The 13,920-nt window shown below is 34.6% G+C and overlaps 1 protein-coding gene, 1 non-coding gene and 1 pseudogene across 5 annotated transcripts in view; 1 reads left to right on the forward strand and 2 right to left on the reverse strand.

Annotated features, from left to right (window-relative positions):
- Window positions 1–921: 921 nt before the first annotated feature.
- The window catches only part of ZNF624 (zinc finger protein 624), a 28,150-nt gene continuing 15,151 nt past the window's right edge, over window positions 922–13,920 (forward strand). Inside the window, exons 1-4 of one of the 4 annotated variants that reach the window (XM_039847421.1) lie at window positions 940–999; window positions 5,396–5,479; window positions 5,932–6,015; window positions 7,389–7,454. Coding sequence is in view for 3 of the 4 variants with exons in the window: in XM_039847418.1 (XP_039703352.1) it covers window positions 5,447–5,479; window positions 7,389–7,454 (99 nt within the window). In the remaining variant the exon portion in view is untranslated. Of the gene's footprint in view, window positions 1,000–3,540; window positions 3,593–5,395; window positions 5,480–5,931; window positions 6,016–7,388; window positions 7,455–13,920 lie in introns of all 4 variants that reach the window. The other 3 variants (XM_039847419.1, XM_039847418.1, XM_039847420.1) reach the window with 3 other exon arrangements.
- LOC120589991 (uncharacterized) lies at window positions 8,609–8,727 on the reverse strand (annotated as a pseudogene).
- On the reverse strand, window positions 13,024–13,149 carry LOC120589973 (small nucleolar RNA SNORD22). Its single transcript, XR_005649602.1, has one exon. It is a non-coding gene; the product is annotated as a small nucleolar RNA SNORD22 (small nucleolar RNA).

Genomic DNA, 13,920 nt, shown 5'->3' on the forward strand with positions numbered 1-13,920 from the left:
GTCCAACGAAAAACCAAGCAGTAACTCGGAGAGAAGGAGAATTCAAATTTATTACATGTAGTCTCAGATGAGATAGTACTCTGAAGATCTGGGCAGTGGGCTCAGTTGAAATATTGCTGATATACCAGAATTTTTACACAAACTAATTGGTCAGTTTGAACTCAAACCTTTACAAATGAAGGGGGGTTGCTATGCAGACTACGAGTAGTAATACTGGTAAGGCCCCAAGTTGTCATGGGTTGCTGACAGATACAAACTGTTACAGAAAGTGGGAGCTGCTAGGGTACAAATAGTTACGGAGCAAAGGCACAAACAGTTACATTTGCAAATAGTTACATTTGCAAGGCAGCAAAGTACAAGGGAGCTTTTGCAGGAGCCCTTGCATGCAGTAAGCTTATTTGCAGAAAACACGCATATTTACAGAAGCAGAAAGCTGATTAGTTTTTAATGAAATGCCACAAATTTCCTCTTCGATGATACATTAGTTACATGGTATATTAATATTATTTGGATGAGCCAAGAAAAGAAGCTCTGGTTCAAAGACTCAGCAACTCTAATGAAGGCATTATAGATTTTTTCGGTAAAGAATTTGAATGAAAGACAAGCAACCTGGTGGACACGCACCTGCCATCTCTGCAGGCATCTGGAGTTTTAACTAAGTTACAGAAGGCGTGCCTCTTCTCTTAGGGGTTTTAGTTCTTTAGTCACTGTGAAATGATCCCAGCAAGGGTTATGTCATTCTTCTTTGTGATGCTAGTGCCTAGTGATTCAATTTGAATTTTCAGGTCGCCCAAACTGTCGATATACACAACCAGTTCTCTCAAAAATATGAAGAAAAAGGGCCAGGCGCTGAGGACTCTGGGCGCTGTAGTTCCGACGACTCGTTTGCGCAGGCGTACTGGCATGCTGGCGGCCGGCCAAACCGAGCCGCCGCCATTGCTGGAAGCGTTCCCGCCCTGCTCTGCGAGTGCCCTCAGTTGTCCTCAGTTCGGCCGCCAGGTACTCGTTGCCCCGAGCGCCAGGTCCTGGTTTCCTGCCGCCCCTCCCTCGGCGCTTGGCTCCCTGCGGCGTCCGGGGCGTGGCTTTTCCGTAGTCCCTTTTCCTGAGTTGACCCGCCCACCCCCAGAGGTGTTTGGGGCTGATCAGCCTAGTTTTCGATTCAGTCTAGTCTTGGCCTCTCTCTGAAGGTGGTGGGTGCCCTCGGTGGTAGGCCTCGTCGCGCTGAGGTCGGGGAGCACCGAGCGCGGGGCCTGGGCTTGGGGTTCCACCGAACCTTACCCCTCTTCCCTGTCCCGCGCCTTTGATGGAGCGAGGAGGGGAACCCCCGAGTGGGCAGAGAAGGGCTGTTAGTGAAAGAGGGTGGGACTGCAGAAGGGGCAGTCTCCCTTCTGGTGTCTGTACCGGCAGGGATGGAACTAGGTTTCCCACCAGGTGACCTGACAGGTGGACATTCTCCTGTCTTTGGGTAACTCAGACAGCTTTTCCTTACCTGCTCATTTTATGGCATTTCTGTAAAATAACTGTTAAATCACTCATCTCTCCCTGACATGACAATGGTATCATTGCTTAGGTTGGAAAATGCTTGTCTGGCCCATGGCGCTGAAGTTCGCAGCAAGAACATGGAACCTCAGCAAGTGAAGTTTCTCCTTAAGCCCTTGATAATTCTGTAGTGCTTGGGATGGTAGAGCTTGGATGAAGACACAACATCCAGAAAAAATATTTAGGAAATTATGACTGGAGAAATATTGACCTAGGTATCTTCTGTGTAATGTCAAAGGAGAAAGTAGAAACATATAATGTGTTTGCTAATAACTGGTTCATTGTGCTTAGTGACTTGCCTATAATCATTTCCACAGTAGCCAACCCAACATTAGAAGCTAGGAGTGTGCATAGCCACTCTGGAATTTTATTCCCATAGGAAACGCCTATATATATAAAAATACTTCTTATTGTCTACTTGGAAAGTATGGAAAAGTAGAAGGATAAACAGGCCAAGATCTCAAGACGTCTCAGTAGTTCTAGAGTACTCACTTTGCAGTCTTTTTCTCTGTGCATTATTTTACTCAACTGAGATCAAACTGAATATATTAAATTTTAAGTAGCATTGTTTATTCTGATTATAAAAATTAAAAGATGTTTATTTTACAGTTTGTATAATCTGCATAGCATATTGCCAAGGAGTTAATTAATATTTACAAATTTAAAAAGAAATGACGACTCAGATCATTCTTAAGTTTTAAAGATGCAGAAAACCAATACTATAGTTCCTTGGAATTGAAAATGTCTTAAGACAGTCTTTGGAGGTCTGCTTTTGTGTTTTAGGAAAAAATAGTTTTTGTTTATTATTTCTTTTAGCCAGTTTTTTCTTTCTAACCTTGTAAAACTCGATTTCTTGACCAAGTCAGTGTATGAGTTTGGGAGGGGTCAGTCTTCAAACTTATTGAAATAATATGCAACGTCATATATCCATGTGCATTATTCTATGGGCTAGGTCAGACTCTCAAACGGATCCCCCCAAAATTAAGATCTACTGGTGTTGATATGTAGTTATTGTTAATATTTGTTATAACAGCTTCAGTTGTTTTAAATTGTGTTTAAACTTGGCACAAGTATTGCTTCTGCACTGTGAGATGAAGAGTGGTTCAAGAAATACCAAGTGTGAAGCAGAAATTCAGCTAAGGAAACTATTGTAGGGCTACAAATTTGCCTGGGTTCTAGAATCCTTTTGGTAAAACATTTCAATTGGATTTTCAAGTGTGTAAAGAAGGGTCTTTAATATGGTTCAGGAATTATCTTTAGAACAGTATTTCTCAAGGTACTTGATGAAAATATATTTTTCTGTACTTCACACCCAGAGATGTGGATTTAGTTCTTGGATGGAGCCAAAAAAATTTCTTTTTAATTAGCATGCTTTGTGAGTTTTTTTGCATCCTCAGATTTGAGATCCTTCTAATTTTATGCAATTTTATGCAAAGGAACTTGTGACCTGAAAAAAAGTAAAGAAATACTGGTGTAAGGGAAAACCTCTTTTATTGGTAACCTTGAGCCTTCAATAAAGGAATCCTCTCGGATTATTCTTTGGCCAAGTCTTATCTCCACACTACACTATGTTTATCCTCCCCAACTTCTTAATGTTTCTCTTCCACCAAAACCTTTTTCATTGTGTACAGTAAAACCCTCTAGTGTCATGGAATAAATTACATTCTTAAGATATTCATATTTTTTCTTGATTTAACTAAACTCTGCTCTCCCGTTTACCTGATACCTTTAATTTTTTCTTTCATGACCATTCACTCTGTTAGGAAATTAATTTTGCAGCTTTAGCAGAGTCTAGGTGGTTAGAACAAGAAAGAATTTCTTTCTCATATAAAAGTCTGAGTTCATAGGTGGCTGGCAGTGATCAGGGTGGGTAAGGATAGGCAGCTTTGGTCCATTAAGGCATCTGGAAACCCAGGCTCTATCCATTTTTTTGCTCCACACCCACTTGAGGGTGTTCTCTCTTTGGTGAAAATTGGCTCACTCTCATACTGTGCATTTCAGGCCATCGTAATGGAAGACCAAGAAACGGAAGGCAAGCAGCTCCCTTTTAAAGGTGTGACCTGGAAGTTGTATACCATCTCTTCTATTCAGATCCCATTTGCTGCAATTTTATGACCTGGCCACACCTGCCTGCAAAGAACCTGGGAAATGTCTCTAATTGGGTGGCCTTGTGGCTAGCTGAGACTTTGAGCCTCTGTCAAGCAGACAGAGGAGACTGGATGTTAGCAGTGTCTATTACATTGGTCTACTTAAGTTTTCTGTTGAGTCAGCTTTAGAAAATTTTTAAACAAAAGTTGTTCTTTGGGAATTTTTATTTCTATTGGCACACAGTTTTAAGACATTTTATCTGTTATCGCCCCTTTTTTATTTTTATTTTTGGTTTATTGGTATTTTTTTCTTTTTTGACTCCCCTGTGGCTTGTATATTTCATTATTCAGAGAATCAGCTCCTGCCTTTGACAGCTGTTTTGTTCAATTACTTGTTTTCTTATTCACTAGTTTCTTCCATAATTATTTCTTCCTTATGGCTTGCTTGTTAATTATTTTTCTTCTTTAGTTGAATGTTTAATTTTTTTTTTCTTTTTAAAAATTTTACTTGAAAGTATTTAGGGATGTAAATTTAATTAATCTCTGTAAAGCTTTGACAGCAACCCATGCATTTTAAATCTGTACTACTTATTTTCTAATTTATTGGCAATTATAAAGTTCTCTCTTTGACTTAATAGCTACTCAGGAGGGTTTATTTTTTCCCCTGCCCTTCAGACATGTGGTACATTTGTAATTCTACTGCATTATGGGTAGAAAATGTATATTCAATTTCTTCTTTTTGATTGAGGTTTTCTTTAGTCAGTGGTCTTTGGTAGTATATGATTAATTTCATCAAATGCTCGAATACTTGAAGATAAATTTTCAATATACTCATGTCTATTTAAATTGTATATCTCTAATGTTCTTTGAATTTATAATAGCCTTGCTTTATATATTATAATTCTTTTTCAGAAGATAGTGGTTAATTACTACAAGTGTCATTTCACATGAGTTTCTGATTGACACAAACTGTAAGGTTAAATTCTGCTTTGTTTATTGAGCAAAAGCTCAATACTGAATCTTATGAGAAGCAAGGTGCCCATTCAGAGCAGGAGCAGATTCAGCATGTTTAAGCATAACAGAGTTCCTAATTGAGGGGCCATGCAACTGCTGGTAACAAGTTCAGTTACTCTTTAGCTAGTTACTGATTCTGTCTTCAGAAAAAGAGTCCATAATCATCAGTCCTTGTAGTCAAGATGTCTGCTTTTCCTGTTAGTTTTACAAACAATTGTTTGTAAGACAGTGTTGCTATGGCCCAGTCCAAAGGTTATTTTGCCCAGTTCGAACATTCCAAAGGTTCAGGAAGCAAGACATGCAAGGCAGTTCCTCTCGAATGGCTGCTCTGGCTCCATTTTAAAATGGCTCCACTTATGTCAGCTTTTCACAACATCACTCAACAAGTTGACTTAGTGGAAAGTGGAAAAGGTGCAGGCATTGGAATTAGACCGATTTGGAGTCATGCATGGTCTTGTATAAGTAGATTAATTTTTCAAATCCTCAGTTTCCTTGTCTATACATAGAATTCCCATTGGATTGACGTGAAGATCAAATGAGAAAGTATTTTAAAAGCTCCTTGTACAATGGCTCTGACTAAATTTAATAGTAGTAAAAATCTCAAGAGCAAGAATCTTTTTTTTCCTCGCTGATCTTGGGGGTTACTCTTGGGTTCTTTAGGGAAGTCATGCTCACTTATATGTCAGTATTCCAACAAAATGAGTCCAAGATTGCCATGGCAAGACTGGTTTTCACGGCTTATTTCTCTTTCTCAGAAATGTCTTTGTAGGACTCTACTCCTCAAGAGGGAAACAAGGAAGAGAATAATGGCTGCTGTGGTTTCTTCAGTTGGACCTCTAGTAAGTTGGGGTTTTCTTTGCTTCTTACTTGCTGGCTTGGTATAGGACATGTCTTTTCCTGAAGTCTTCTATACCCTACTCACACCTCTCCTTGTAACTGAATTAAATTGATTTGTGAGTAAAGGTTGTAATCGATAGGAAGATTCACTGTATGTATTGAACCAAATTTCAAGACGCATGATCTTTCAAAAAAATACCTGGGCCATCTTTAGATATTATAGACAGTCTGGGAAATTTACTTTTGGTGTTATATTTGCATTGTTCCCAGGAAATTTTGGTTATTTAAAGGGTAGCAAAATGGAATATGTTTCAATTAAGAATATGATTTAGGAAATTTTGGGGGGAAAATATATGTGCACACATACACACATACTCACACTCACACTTTTAATTCATAGGGACCATTCCCCTTGTGCCCACTCTTATTGATCTCCTCTTTTCTACCCATTAAGAAGTGATCAAGCTTAATAGATGACATGGAGAGAAGATATTTAAGACACAGTGCTTGGCTGTAGGGAGCTTACATTCTCTTTGAGGTAAGGCATACAGAAGAAATAGTTACATAATTTATTTAGGTGGATGATAGTTGCTTAGCTGTATGATAAAGATGATGAGTGCTGTGTAAGGAAATAAATGCAACATTAGTATGGGCTAAGTTATCAGGGAAAGCTCATGAGGATACATAGATTTAAGCTGCTACCCAATTACAGTGGGATTTAAATTGTCAAAGTATTTGTGAAGGTACTTCAGGTGAGAAAGGAGTTTAAGGCAAGACCGTAAGGCAGGGAACAATGAGTGAGCTAGTGATTCAAGATAGAAAACTGAAAAGTAGGACTGGAAATTAGATATTTAAGCTGAATTTTTTCATGTTTACCTGAAGACATTCAAGTGTGTGTGTGTGTGTGTGTATGTATTTGAGAAGGATATTAATGTGATAAAAGCTGTGTTTTAGCAGTGACTTTTTGAAATAGAATCAGAAGACAGTAATACTAACAAATAGAATTTATTATAGTAATGCTCCGAAATAACCTACAGTAGTGACTTTTCATTCTGTGTAGCCAGGATACATAACAGGTAAATAGTCCTTAAAACATATCCTTGATAAGATAAATAAAAATCAAAATGTTACACTTAATTAGTAGATCCGAAGTATCTGTCTAGTATTGGCCTGATCAAACCCATCCTTAATTGTCAGTTTGAGGTTCACATCATTGTAAATTCTCTGGAAGGTGAATATTTTTATTTTTTAGATAAGAACTTGGGAGAATTAAGATAACATTTTTCTCAATGAAATTTAAGTAAGTCGTTTTATTACTCATATTTCTTAATGGCACAAAATCTAAAATTCATAAGTACTACAACAAAGTATAGTAAAATTTCATTTCGTTTATAAAATCAGGCCCTGACAGCGATATAGTTTCTAAGGCTTGGAAGAAAACAATGTTATGAGAGGTTTCTGAAAATATTTCCTGAGAAGCTACTGAGACATGCCTCCCTCCCAAACACTGTAATGATTTAACTAGAAAATAGATGGTGTTAATAGGTTTTGAATATTATTATTGAGCAAGACATACTTTCTGAAAAATAGATTTTATCTCCATAAAAAGAAGTATATAGCATCTGAAGCCCCCTTATTATAAGTTTATTTTTGTTTTTATAGGTTCTTTGTTAAAAGCCTCCTTCAAAAACCATGTGGTCATAGCTTTTTCAATCTTGTGTTTGTTATTGTCTCTAAGTCAAAGGAGATTATGATTAGATGTTACTACGGGATCTTGATTTCAGCTCCAAAAACTGTAAAAGAGGTCATCCCATATGCACCGCATCCACAGTGGACTGCTGGTGTTTGTTGAGGCTCTGCTGTAGGTCACAGGCAGCTTATCCTTGAGTGATCTTATCCTGTATCCCTCAGAGTCCTGAAGTTTCCCACCCTAATGAAGATCTTCATCTTCAAGCAGAAGAACCAGAATTGGTAAAGGTAATACTATTGTATATAAGGGGAATAAAGAAAATGCGCCTCTTTTACTGCCACTAATGCTTAATGTTCCCAGTTCATTGCACGTTCACAATGAATACCATCTTACTTGATAGCTGTGGTAACCCCAGGGATGGTAGCATTAATTTGACAAATATCATTTCTCTCAGTGGTGGCAGCCCTAATTTGACAGATAGTCACATTATGATTGCTAATGATAAAGTACCTTGTATCACATAGTCTGATTCTTGCTTCCCATTGTATGACCCAATACCATTAAAAATATCAAGAATACATCAACATTAGTGGAAAATTCTTAATATAAGTTTAATTTGTTTAGATAGTTTTTATTTCATTATATTTGTTAAGCTTACTTTCTTACAGAATCCACCTGATTTTTCCTGAAAAATACCAAAATAGGAAATGTATAAATTGTGTTAAGAAAAATTATACAAAATTTAGAAATAAGGCAAAAGATATGCCCTTTCATTTTCATATTAGACCAGCCTAAGTGTCATCTGACATAACAGGGGCAGTTATATTCTTTGACTTAGTATTCGTTATTGATTAATATCCAGACCCTCACAGTTAGATGTTAACTTGTAGAAGATTGAAAAGTGCAAATTATTTCTACCTAGGAGAAAATATAATCCTAAAAAGTTATGGTTTTACTGTCCTATAGGACATTCATCAAGTTTCTGTCTAATTTTGCAATCTTATTTCAGCATTCTTTTTCCACTATGTATACATATGTTTCTTACGTCTCTTTTGAGCCAAATTGTCAAGCTACTTATCTCTCATTAATGACAAGTAAATGTTTGACATGTGTTGATTATACTTTTAGGAGAATTATGGTGTTTTTTTTTTAAACAAATTTATAAAGAAGTTCAGCCTCCCTTTTTTTAGAATTATGTTTTTAAGTTTTTGAAAATTATACTTTGTAAGTTGGTTTTAGTATAAAAATGTTTCATGTAAAACTGGGTTTTTCTTTTTGTTTCTATGAGAAAATTTATTCTGAAATTCAGTTTTATACATAAATTTTTTGAAATTTATTACTGGACGAATGATTTTTTTTTTTAAGGTGGGGCAACCCTTAGTTGCCCTCACAGATTGCAAGGACCTTGTCAGCTTACAATTCCTTATTTTTATATTTTTTATGCCTACAGCACCTGGTCTTCCTAGGTGGTCTCCCATCCAAGTACTAACCAGGCCCGACCCTGCTTAGCTTCCGAGATCAGACAGGATCAGGCTTGTTCAGGGTAGCATGGCCATAGACCTGTACTAATAATTCTTAAAATTGTCCTTTAATATACAACAGTTTAGACTTTATAAAATAGTCATGATTTCAAATTTGAATCATAAACCATAGGAAAATACCATAATTTTTAACATGGTAAATAAATCCTATGGTTTATTTTTGTTCTTCTGACAGAAGGAGTCCCTGGAAGAAGATTAATTTTCTCTTCCTCTTCCTTAAATTCTGCATCCTATTTATAAATACTGAACTTAACTTTAATTTTAGTTTGAGTAGAACCAATATTTTACTACTAATTTTTAACATTTTTATTTCTGCAAAAAAGGCAGATAGAATTTTCATAGGGCTTGTATTGGATTTGTTGGTCAATTTGGGGAATATTAACAATATTCTTATCTATCTTAACAATATTAAGTTTTCCAATAGAAAGAATATGAAATGTCTTCCCATTTTTTTAGGTATTCTTCAGTTTCTTTCCGTGATGTTTTGTAGTTTTCAATATATAAGTCTTGCACATCTTTTGTTAATTTATTCCTGAGGGTTTTTTTGTGGGGTTGTTTTTTAAACTGATTTTTTATTTTAATTTCTTTTTGGAATGTTCATTGTTAATATATAGAAGTAATTGACTTATGTATATTGATCTTGAATCCTGAACCTTGCTGAACTAGTTTATTTAGTTCTAATAGGAGTTTTTTGATCACGTATGTGCAAGGACTCTTTAGGGTTTTCTATATGCAAGATAATGTCATCTGTAAATAGAGATAATGTCATTTGCAAATAGAAATTTGCTTCTTCCTTTCCAATTTTGATACCTTTTATTTCTTTTTCTTTTCTAATTCCCCTTGCTAAAACTTACAATACAGTGTTGAACAGAAGTGGAGAGAGGACATCTTTGTCTTGTTTGTGATCTCAGAGGAAATATATGTGACTGTTCACAATAAAGTATGATGTTAGATTTGGGTTATCGTAGATAGTCTTTATCATGTTAACAAAGTTTGCTTCTATTTCTAGTTTGTTGGATTTTGTCAAGTACTTTTTCTAAGTTGATTAAAATAATTGTGTGGGTTTTGTTCTTTTTTAATATGGTGTATTACCTTTATTGATTTTCAGATAATAAATCAACTTTGTTTTCTTGGATAAATATAATTTGACTGTGTTATATAGTACTATGTTTTATTTGTTTGATTGATTCTGTTTGCTGGTATTTTGTGTGTATATTCATCAGAGATATTGGTCTGTAGTGTTCTTTTGATGTCTTTGTCTAGTTTTGGTAATACTGGTATCATAGACTGAGTTGGAAATTGTTCCTTTCTGTTTTTTTTGTTAAAGTTAATGAAGGATTTGTGTTAATTCTTTTGAAAATGTTTGGTGGAATTCACCAGTGAATATACTTGAATCTGGGTTTTTATTTGTGGGAAGTTTACTTATGGATCTATTCATATTTTCTTTGTCTTTTCGTGTCAGTTTTGGTAGTTTGTGTCTTACTAGGAATCTGTTCATTTCATCTAGGTTATCTAATTTGTTGGCCTACAATTGTTTATAGTATTCCTTTATAATCCTTTTATTTCTGTAAGGTCAGTAGTAATGTCTCCTTTTTTTATACCTGACCAGTAATTTGGGTCTTCTCTCTTTTTTCCTTAGTTAATCTAAGAATCTTGTAATCTTTCCATATAACCAAATTTTGTTTTTGTTTATTTTCTCTATTGTTTTTCTGTTCTCTATTTTGTTTATCTTCATTCTAATATTTATTATTTTCTTCTGCTTTTTTCTTTTTTGAGGATTAGATTGAGATTATATTAAATCTACAAATCAGTTAGAGGACAATGGACATCTTTATTATGTCTTCCACTCATAGATATGGTATCTCTCTATGTATTTATTTCTTTAATTTCTCTATAAATTTTTGAATATTTTTAAAATGTACTTATTTAAATTAGTTTCAAGTATCCTGTATATTGGTTAGACATCTATATGTAATTCTCTTCCTTTTCTAGTTTTTTAAGGTATGAATTTAGGTTATTAATTTGATATGTTCTTTTTTAATATAGGCATTTACAGCTGCACATTTCCCTCTGAGCACCACTTTCACTGTATCCCACAAGTTTGAGTATCTAGTGATTCATTTTCATTGGTCTCAAAGTATTTTCTAAATTCTCTGTGATTTCTTCTTTGACCCATTGGTTGTTTAAGAGTCAGTTGTTTATTTTCTACATATTTGTGAATTTTCTAGTTTTCTTTTAACCAATTTATAGTTACATTCCATTGTGATCAAAATGATACTTTATATGATTTCAGTCTTTTTAAATTTATTAGGACTTGTTTTGTGGCCTAACATATGGTCAGTCCTGGAGAATATTCCATGTACACTTGAGAAGAATGTATGTTCTCCTGTTACTGGATAACTCAGTGTTCTATGGATGTCTGTAGATCCAGTTTGTTTATAGTGCTTTTCAAGTTATCTGTTTCCTTGTTGATCTGATGCCTTGTTGTTCTATCCATTATTGAAAATGAGTTATTAAAGTCTCCAACTATTACTATTGTCAAATTGCCTTTGTCCCTTCAGTTCTATAAATTTTTGCTTCTTGTATTTTGAGGTTCTTTGGTTAGGTGAAAATATGTCTAAACTTGTCTTATTGATACATTAACCAGTTTATCATTATAAAGTATCTCTTTGTTTCTAGTAAAAATTTTTGTCTGTTTTGTCTGATTTTAATATTGCCACTCTAGCTTCCTTTTGTGTACTATTTACATAGTATGCTTTTTCCATCCTTTTACTTTAAACATATGTGTCCATGAATTTAAAGTGTGTCTTCTGTACACTTTATTTGTATCATTTTCACAAAAGTCTCTTTGCTAATCTCTCCCTTAGACTGCAGTGTTCAATCTATTTACTTTTAATATTGATAAGGTAGGGTTAGGTTAGAGTTATATTGCTCTTTGTTTTTATACATCTTATGTCTTTTTTTGTTTGTTTCTTCTTCCTTTACTGCTTTTTTTGCATGTTAGATATTTTCTAGTATCCCATTTAATTAACCTTTCTTATTTCTTTCACAGTATTCTTTGAGTTACCTTCATTGTTTCTCTGGGGATTATAATTAACATCTTGACAAAAAACAGTATATTTCAGATTAATGCCAACTTAATTTTAATAGTCTATAAATCTCAAATATAGCTCTATTCCCCTTTCCTTCCTCTGTGCTATTGTCATACAAATTATGGCTTTTATACATTATAATCCTATCAACACAGTTTTATAATTATCATTGTATGCAGTTATCTTTTAAATAAGAAAAGAAAAAGTTACAAATAACACAAATATATAACACATTTATATTATATTTTTATTGTTACCTATTTAGTTACCTTTACTGGTGCTTATTATTTCTTCATGTGGATTTTTGTTACTATCTAGTGTCCTTTCATCTCACTTAAAGGATACCCTTTAGTATTCATCGTAGGCCAGATCTGCTAGCTGTGAATTATCTCAGTTTATGTTTATCATTTTTTGAAGGATAGTTTTGCTGCATATATAATTCTTTGTTGACATTTTTTTTTCTTTCTGCATTCTGAATGTCATACCATTGCCTCCTAACCTCAATGGTTTCTGATGAGAAATTTGACAGTCTTACTGAGGATCCCTTGTACGTTAGAAATCTCTCTTGCTGCTTTCAGGGGTCTCTCTTCTTTACCAGTTGGTTATGATGTATCTAGGCATGGATAGCTTTGATTTTATCCTACCTGCTGTTCACTGAGATCCTTGTTTGTGAAGATTAATGTTTTTAATCAAATTAGGGAAGTTTTCTGGCCATTATTTCTTCAACTATTCTTCCTGCCCCTTTCTCTCTCTTCTCCTTCTTGAACTCCCATTATGCCATTATGCATATATTGGTATTCTTGTTGTCCCACTGGTCTCTGAAGCTCTGCTCATTTTTTTTTTCATCCTTTTTGCTTCTATTCCTCAATCCGGATAATCTCAATTGATCTGTCCTCAAGTTAACCAATTCTTTTTTCTGTCTGCTTATCTTACTCTGTTCAGGCTTCTATAGCAAAACACAACAGACTGGGTGGCTTGTAAACAACAGAAAAATATTTTTTGAAGTTTAAAAAATCTTTTTATTTAGAAAGACTAAAATGATTGTATGATAATTTGAACAGCTAGGTTATACAAGAAATAATTTGAAAATTCCCTTTTTGATGTCATCGAAGAGTTGGATTCCATTATACATGCTTTGTTCTTTCTTTAGACCTGGAAAAATATACAATGATTTTTCAACAAGTGATTTATTCCTTCCTTTTCCATGTTTAGAAATCCTTATGATCTCTCAGATAGTTCCTTCTGGAACAAACTTTCCTCTTTTCCCCCAGCCAGCCCTAACGTGTTCACCTTTATAGGCTCTGGGACTAGGACAAGAGGTAAGACATGTGAATATTTCCTCGCTGGGAAGAAATTTATTTCTCATAGTTCTAGATACTGGAGGTTCAAGAACAGGGTGCCTGCATGGTAGATGAGGGCTCTCTTCTGGGTCACAGACTTCTCATTGTATCCTCACACAATGGAAGGAGCTAGATGTCTCTCTGGATCTTCTTTAATAGGAAATTTAATCTCATTCATGAGGATCCTACCCTCATGACTTAAGCAATACCATTACATTGGGCATTAGGATTTCACCATATCAGTTTGGGAGAACATAAACATTCAGACCATAGTACTGTTCAGATTTGCTGTTTCCTTTCACTAAAACTTTCTAGTGAATTTTTCACTTCAATTATTGTATTTTTCAACTCCAGAATTTCTATTTAATGAGAGATCATTCTCATACTTTGATTCTTTAGACCTGGTCTTCTTTAGATTTTTTAACATATATAATGGCTGATTTTGTATCCTTATTTAGTAAATACAACTTTTTGGCTTCCTTAGAAACAGTTTACATTGACTGATATTTTTTACTATTTATGGTCTATGCTTTTCTGGGGTTTTTTGTGTGTCTTGTAATTTTTTGTTGAAAACATGATATTTTAAATAATACAATATGGCAACTCTAGAAATCAGATTCTCCTCTCCCCAGAGTTTGTTGTTACAGTTTGTTGTTGTTATTGCTGCTGCTATTTTATTTATTTAGTGACTTTTCCTGAACTAATTCAGTAAAGTTTATATTCTTTGTCATGTATAGCCACTGAAAATCTCTGGTTAACATAGTGATTAGTTAATGTTCG

This window comes from Pteropus medius, unplaced genomic scaffold, assembly GCF_902729225.1.
Source record: "Pteropus medius unplaced genomic scaffold, Ma_sr-lr_union100, whole genome shotgun sequence".
NCBI lineage: Eukaryota > Metazoa > Chordata > Mammalia > Chiroptera > Pteropodidae > Pteropus > Pteropus medius.